This window comes from Nilaparvata lugens, unplaced genomic scaffold (assembly GCF_014356525.2).
Source record: "Nilaparvata lugens isolate BPH unplaced genomic scaffold, ASM1435652v1 scaffold4494, whole genome shotgun sequence".
In the NCBI taxonomy this organism is placed as follows: Eukaryota; Metazoa; Arthropoda; class Insecta; order Hemiptera; family Delphacidae; genus Nilaparvata; species Nilaparvata lugens.
In genome coordinates this window covers 614-8317 of record NW_024090672.1, presented here as the reverse complement: position 1 = coordinate 8317, position 7704 = coordinate 614, and the positions used below count along the sequence as shown (strand labels likewise).

Here is a 7704-nt window from a genome sequence, read left to right as displayed (position 1 = left end):
AATGCGGGAGAGTCGACTGGTTACTTGCTGTATATGACTGTTCCAGCTGAGTTTGCTGTCCAAGACAAAACCAGCAGCTTCACTGGATTCTGAGGGTCACGCGGCTCACGTGACAAGCTGCAGATTATCCTTTGGGTCTTGTCCTCATTCAGCTGGAATCGATTAGCCAGGAACCATGAAGTGGCAGACTGAAGATGCTCCGCAGATGCCTCCAAAACCCGCTCAAGCTCAGCACCCGATGACAGAAGAGATGCATCATCCGCGAACATCAGAGAGGAACCGTGGTCGTCGAGGTCATTTATCATGACAAGGAACAGTGTAGGCCCCAGCACCGATCCCTGAGGAACACCAAAAGTTACCGGAAGTGTCCGGGAGTCAGCACCACTGAGGGAGACAAGCTTAGTCCTTCCAGAAAGGTAAGAGCCCAAGATGGAAAGGGCAGAGTCTCTAAGACCATAAAAGCTCAGCTTTCTAAGAAGAATGCCATGGTCCACGCAGTCAAAGGCTCGGCTCAGATCACAAAGAGCAAGAGCAAGAGACTCACCATCCTCGAAGGCAGCATCAATCCGCTCAGCCACATGGTCGACTGCACCCACTGTTGATCTCCCAACTCGGAAACCAAACTGCATGTTGGAGAACAGGCCATTCTCCTCGAAAAAGGCCTCCAGCTGAGGCTTTATCACTGCTTTATACAATTTGAACAACAAATTCTAAGTGGAAAAGATTGAGCATGAAAATCTCTACAATTAATACTCAGTAACATTTTCACCTAAAATTGAAAATAAGCTGGAAATTCAAGAAAATGTGATTATTTCAATTGCCAACTGTTAGCAACTGTAGATTACAATAAGAGGGATACAGTTTCAGTGCTGCCAAAAAATGATAGATGTAAAATATAGGAATAGACCCAGTTTGTCTTTCACTATTCCACTTTGGAACGTCTGTAAAACTGACCATTTCTTGGTAAATGGTGGTTTTCAGGGCTGGCTGAGCTCCGGTCACCCATTAATTTCAGAAGAACTAATCAGAAAAGACCTTCACAATTTTAAAACCAATTCTAACGAGAACCAATCAGAGAAGCAATCTTAACAAAAAAGCCTTCTCTGATTGGTTCTCCTAAAATTAAAATTTAACCGGCTCTTGTGCAACCGGGCCGAAGCCCTTATCAATTTTTGAATTCTCGCTAATCAATTAATCGGTATGAAATAATCGATGCTTCTATTAATCGAAGCTATCCGACATCGATTATTAATTAACCGATTATTTCTCAAAAACATAGATTATTCTGACTAATCGATACCCATCCCTATTAGTGAGGTCCACGTTATAATGACATTTTATGGCAGTGTTTGATTAGAATATTGTATTGCTATATTCTTGTCTATCATTCAACAAAGTGCTATCACTTTCTCGCTTTGATCTGTTGCCAGATCGTCTTTTAACAATGTAGAATTGATAATTAATTGACAAAATATTTCATCCTCATTATGAAACTATTGAAAACTATTGAACTATTGAACATTTAATAGCAATAGCATGTGTATGTGTAAAATGAAAATGGTTTTGGCAAAAGTAGGCCGCTGACAAAGTGGGTCATTTTATCGACCGCATCTGTCGCCTCATGACTCATGACACGACAAGCTGGGTCTACTCAGGAATGTGATCCAGTCTGTCGCCAAACCCAAGCTTTCTTCAGCCAAGTTTGTCGTTAGTGTAAAATGGGATTCGACCCAGTTTGTCGTAGACCCACTCCATTAGATTCCACATCTTTCAACGACACTAGCGCTTAATGAGGAAAAATTTGAAAACTGTAAAATCGGCATTCTTGAGGTTAGGTTTCTGAGATTAAATGTGATTTCTGAATTCTGAATTATAAAAATGAGAATATTTTTGGGATCAAAAATACATATTTATCTTTAGTACTTTTACTTTAATTTAGCATATTTTAATGCTTATTCTCTAGAACTTATTACAGTTTTATAAAGTCTCACAGAAATGTTTGCAACTAGCAGAAATATTGTGAGGAGTAAAGCCTTTCTAAAATTGGATACTCTCAAGGTAAATATTTGTAATTTTCAAGACGTATTTAACATTACCTTGTTTCAAAATCACCATTGAATTCTTCAATTCAATTTATTAGTTTAAATTCATAAAATCTAATTTTTTTGTGTGTGTATTTTTAGCTTCCAAATTTTCTGAAATAGCCTAACTTAATTTATTCAAAGTACGATGATATAAAGTGCAATATCTGACTATAATTTGGTGTTTTTATTATTCTAAATTCAAAATTTCAAGCTCATATATATTTTTGGACAGAAATTTAACTTTAACTTTCCACAGTAAGAACATAACCTATTTTTCGGACATGTTATTATTTTATCAAAATTTGGGAACAGAATAGTTTTGGACTATGCCTGTTGTTCTTTCCCGATCATATTCATATGATTTGTAATTGTATCAGCAAATAAATAAATAATTTCACACACATATAAGTTTGTTACATATTAAAAAGAATACATACCGTACTTAATACATTTTTATACTAACATCTTTGATTTTTTTATTGTTTTATTGTGATTAAATCTGCGGAGCACTTTTGAAAAATACCCGGTGTTATCTTTTGCTCCAATTCCTAAGCGACGAATGCAGCTGCACTGTTATAGGACTACAGAATTTAAGCCCCAAATAAAGATGCGTTATACTTAGGCCCTTCCAGGCTACTATACTCGAATACAAGTAATTAAGTATACAAGTAAGCCTTTAGCATGCATGGTATTTTATGGAAGCGTCTATAACGGTACGCTTTTGTAATTTTATAACATTGCAATATAATTTAGACAATGCGTCCGGGCAAAAAAATCATTTCGTCTAACGTTTAACTAATCTGTGCTCAATAAGGTCATCGCGCGGCTAAAATCGTAGACTCAACACTTTAGAACTGGATCTTTAAGTTATACTATAGAAAAGAACTTCACCAGAAAATCCACCAGACTGAATATAAACCATGGAATGGCTAACAAAACTTGTAAAAGAGCAAGGCTGGCTGAACATTTTAAATTAATTATAATTCGTTGTGGGTTATCCATCTTGTTTTCACTAATATTATTAGGCTACTATGTAACAAAGTGAAAACAACACTCACATTTTTTTTAGTTTCTGTTTGGCTTGAGAATGTGCAACACCAGCACAAAACTGTCGTCGCCACACTAAAGAATGTGAGTGTTTTTTTCACTTTAAAGTTAGGCTACATAAAAATACAATAGTAACAATTATAATTAATTAGAATCAATAAAAACCAAATCAATTGGGTCTATTTTCATTTTTATCTGCTTATGTTGTAATCTAAGACACGGTAGGTCTGTAGTTCAAATTTTTAACAATGAAAAACAAAATCTGGAAAGATCCATAGTAGAAACACGTTGTGACTTGTCTGTCGCTGTTTACACGGAACGCCAACAGCAAGTGCATGCGACAATCTACCACTTAGGGCCGGTTTCCGAGCTCGGTATTTAGCTAAATTCTAGACTTTAAACAGCTGGAATCAGAAAATTGGCTTTCCGAAACGGGGCATAGTCATAGTTTTTATGATAATCATTATTTTCTCGTTTCTATAATTTGAAACGTTTTTCCTTGTTGAAATGAAACATTTCTAAATAATTCAAAATTGTACACTATTTTCTCTTTATTTTATTTTGTGTTCAATTTTCTAGTTTTTCGAAATTAAATTTATATGTGAACTACGACTACACTCCGTTTCGAAAAACTAATTTTCATACTCCAGTTGTTTTAAGTCTAAAACTTAGCTAAATCCCGAGCTTGGAAACCGGCCCTAAAATATAAATAATGTTTCTATATGGCCAGTATTTGTATGGCTAGTCCGTGAACAAATAAAATGATTATTTATTTATTTATATGGCCAGATTTGTTTCTCATCTGCACGCGTAGTCAGGCATGGTCTCGCGTGTACTTGTACATTCGTGCATTCAATGTGTTTATACCCTTATCCATATCTATGTTCCCAAACCAAATTCCATAGTCAAATTCTACAATTACATTTTTATATTGACAATTCAGTCATTAATAAACTTTTAAATCATATGTTTTTTGTAGGTGGAAAGAGTAGCTTTTATTCATGTGTGCGCTTCTCGTCATTGGAGCATACTATCCAAGAAGCTTTCACCCAGCTACAGTCTATCGAACAACTTACAAAGGCTATCACATGTGAGGAACTTGAGTTCAAACGCCGTTGTAACCAATCAACAGGACACTATCACTGTTTATTCACCTGGAAAGACGGGCTCCACGACAACAGCGCCTGTTGTTGATAAAGTGACCGTATCAGATGTGACTGCAACTACTTCTGCAAGCACCGTAACAGAAAATGTTGCCACCTCACTACCACCTATACCTGCGGCTCCAAAGCCTCCTCTTGCTTCTCAACTGGCAAGTTTAATATTTTCACATTCAATCTTGAAACATGTAATACTTTCAAAGATATATTTAAAACATCGAATGGCTGCTTTAGACGAAACAGCGTTCAAAAAATAAGGCATTCATCAACTTTCCATACTATCTCTCAGAATAAGAGTATTCTGGATGAATATAATTTGTAAAATCAAGTAACTTGCTATGATTTGTGCAATAACTTCGTTTTAACAATTATTGTTGATTTTTCAAGAATTGTTATTTTTTTATTTACAACTAGCAGGCAACCCGTGCTCCGCAAGTGTCTAATTAAGGTCTTGACAAACTGAAAATTTGACGTACTGAAATCTTGAAGAATTTTAGACTTTTATATAACCATCCTCGGTAAATTAAGAATCTATATGCAAAATTTCTAGTTAATCAGTCCAGTAGTTCAGACATGATGATGCATCATTCGTGAATTTCCTATCCCGTACGTGTATAATCCAGTTCTTCCCTTTATTATTATAGTACTAGCAGGTAACCCTTGGGTAAAATGGGTAAAATATTTGGAAATTATAAAAAAATTATTTTCAATTAAAAAAAATATTTTCCATCGCATTCGATGTATTTTGATGAGACGAATAAGAAAAGTCCTTTGACATTTTTCGATAACTCTAATAATACGGTATTAATGGGTAAAATATTTGGAAATTATAAAAAAATATTTTTAATTTAAAAAAAAGATATTTTCTATTGCAATCGATGTATTTTGATGAGAAGAATAAGAAATTCCTTTGAAATGTTTCGATATCTATCAGTACAGTAGTTAATTTGTTCAATAACTCTAATAATAACAGTGTTAATGGGTAAAATATTTGAAAATTATAAAAAAATTATTTTTAATTGAAAATGAAATATTTTTCTATCACAATCTATGTATTTTGATGAGACGAATAAGTAATGTCTTCTGACATTTTTCAATAACTCTAATAATAATAGTGTTAAAGGGTAAAATATTTTAAAATTATAAAAAAATTATTTTTAATGAAAAAACTATTTTGTATCGCAATCGATGTAGACTTGTGGACCAGTTTGAGATTGTTTCATGGATAATGAGTATAGATTTGATGAGGTGATCGATTTGGAGTGTTTTGATACAATTGAGAGTGATGATATTTTTAGTTTTGAGCCCTATTTTCATATAGATACAACAACAGATTCTATTGAAGCTTTTAATGTAATACATATGAATATACGGAGTTTGGGAAAAATTTTTGATGAGTTTGTCTCATGTCTTTATGTCTTAGACAACTGTAAAATAAATTACGATGTAATAATTCTAACGGAAACGTGGATGACTGATGATAAGATTTTTGATTACAGTTTAGGTGGCTATAGAGTTATAAAAAAGCCGGGGCAACTAAACACTAGTAACGGATTATGCATTTTTGTGAAAAATAACATTGACGTAGATTATCTCAACTACGAAAATTCGGAGGCAGATATAATTCCGATTAGATTAAAAGCTTTCAACCACTTCATAACATTATTTGCAATTTACAGGTCTCCATCCTCTAATATCGAACTTTTTCTGAATGAACTAGATACAAGTCTGTCTGACATTCATGAAACAGAAAATATTATTTTGATTGGAGATTTAAACATAGATATTTTGCGTAATAGTAATCTAGCAAATGAATATAGTAGCCTTATGCAGATGTATGGTCTAAGATCTCTTGTGAATAAGTCAACTAGAATTTAATGTTAAACAACAACATGTATTGATCACATATTTTGGAGAAATGTAAATTTTAAAGAAGATAATGTAATAAGCTCTATACAGAAAACCTATATTACTGATCATTTCACGTGAGAAATCCAAACACATTTTTTAAAGAAGTAAGAGAGGTCTTCACAGAAAAATTAATTATAAAAAATTGATAGAAGGGCTACAAAAAGAAAGTTGGGGAAATGAAATTTCCTTCAATGATCAAAATATAGACTTAGATGATAAGATTGATAAATTTTGTAGTAAGTTAATAAGCAATATTAAATCAGCTAGTAAACAGATAAAAATAAAAAATAAAAATAGACCACTGAAAAAATGGATAACTCCGGGGCTGATAAGATCCATTAGAGAGCGTGATAAATTGCATAAAATACTAAACAGTCAGCCATTCAATATTGAATTACAATCTAGGTACAAAACATATAGAAATTTTTTAAATAAACTTATAAGAAAAACTAAATTAGAGTATCACATAACCAGAATCTCTAATTCTAAAGGAAATAGTAAAAAAACTTGGAATTGCATAGAAGAAATTCTAGACATCTAACGTGCAAATAAACCGCCCAATATTGATCCACATATTTTAAATAGTTATTTTGCTGGAGTAGGGAGAACTTATGCTGAAAGAATCGATATTGTATAACACTCAGTGGATGCACAACGTTTACGTTGTTTGGCGGCGGACAATCCACATTCATTCTTCATGCGTCCAACGAGCTCCGATGAGATATTGGTTATCATCAGAAACTTGAAATCTGGCTCGTCCCGGGGGTGGATGGACTGGATAATGTTTGTTTGAAGAATATTACTGATATTATAGCGAAACAATTGTCAGTGTTTTTCAACAAATGTTTTGAATTGGGTCATTTTCCTTCTCATTTCAAGATAGCAAAAATAGTTACTCTATTCAAATCAGGTGACAGAAAGGCTCCCGAAAACTATCGCCCAATCAGTTTGATAAGCAATCTATCTAAAATATTTAAAAAACTTATAAAACGACGATTGATAGAATACCTTAATTAATATTAATTTTTACCCTATTTCCAAGAGAGCAAATCAACTGAGGATGCTATGACAAATTTAGTTCGGATAGTTACAGATAACTTTAAGAGCAACAAAAAAAACTTGAGCAGTATTCCTGGATTTAGCAAAAGCCTATGATACCATCCCTCACAGGCCCCTTCTGAATAAGTTGGAAAGTATAGGTTTTAAAGGAACAGTTCTAAAATTATTTGAAAGCTACTTGCAAAATAGATCTCAGGTACTCACTCTAAATGAAAAAAACAAGTTTAATGACATTGACTGGGTTTGGCCTTCCACAGGGTACAGTCCTCTCACCGATATCATTTTTGAAATACATTAATGATCTCTTAAAAATAAATGTTAATAACTGTACTACTATATCCTTTGCCTATGATACTGCCTTGGTTTTCACCGGACCAGATTGGAGGCAGGTGGAGCGATTGACGGAATCGGGTCTGGCTATTGTGAAGTCATGGCTGGATCAA

At 33.7% G+C, this 7704-nt stretch overlaps 1 protein-coding gene across 1 annotated transcript; it reads left to right on the top strand.

The window, feature by feature from the left end:
• Positions 1-1802: 1802 nt before the first annotated feature.
• On the top strand, positions 1803-5009 carry LOC120355729 (probable serine/threonine-protein kinase DDB_G0277071). Its single transcript, XM_039444387.1, has 2 exons — positions 1803-2058; positions 4111-5009. The coding sequence occupies exons 1-2, from the start codon at positions 1996-1998 to the stop codon at positions 4546-4548; spliced, it is 501 nt and encodes a 166-aa protein (XP_039300321.1). The 5' UTR covers positions 1803-1995; the 3' UTR covers positions 4549-5009.
• Positions 5010-7704: the final 2695 nt, after the last annotated feature.

Excerpts from the sequence above, each read along its gene's own strand:
- LOC120355729 (XM_039444387.1), top strand. The coding sequence starts at position 1,996 with ATGTTTGCAACTAGCAGAAATATTGTGAGGAGTAAAGCCTTTCTAAAA. Across the intron at positions 2,059-4,110 it reads TAAAATTGGATACTCTCAAG|GTGGAAAGAGTAGCTTTTAT; the intron begins GTAAATATTTGT and ends TGTTTTTTGTAG.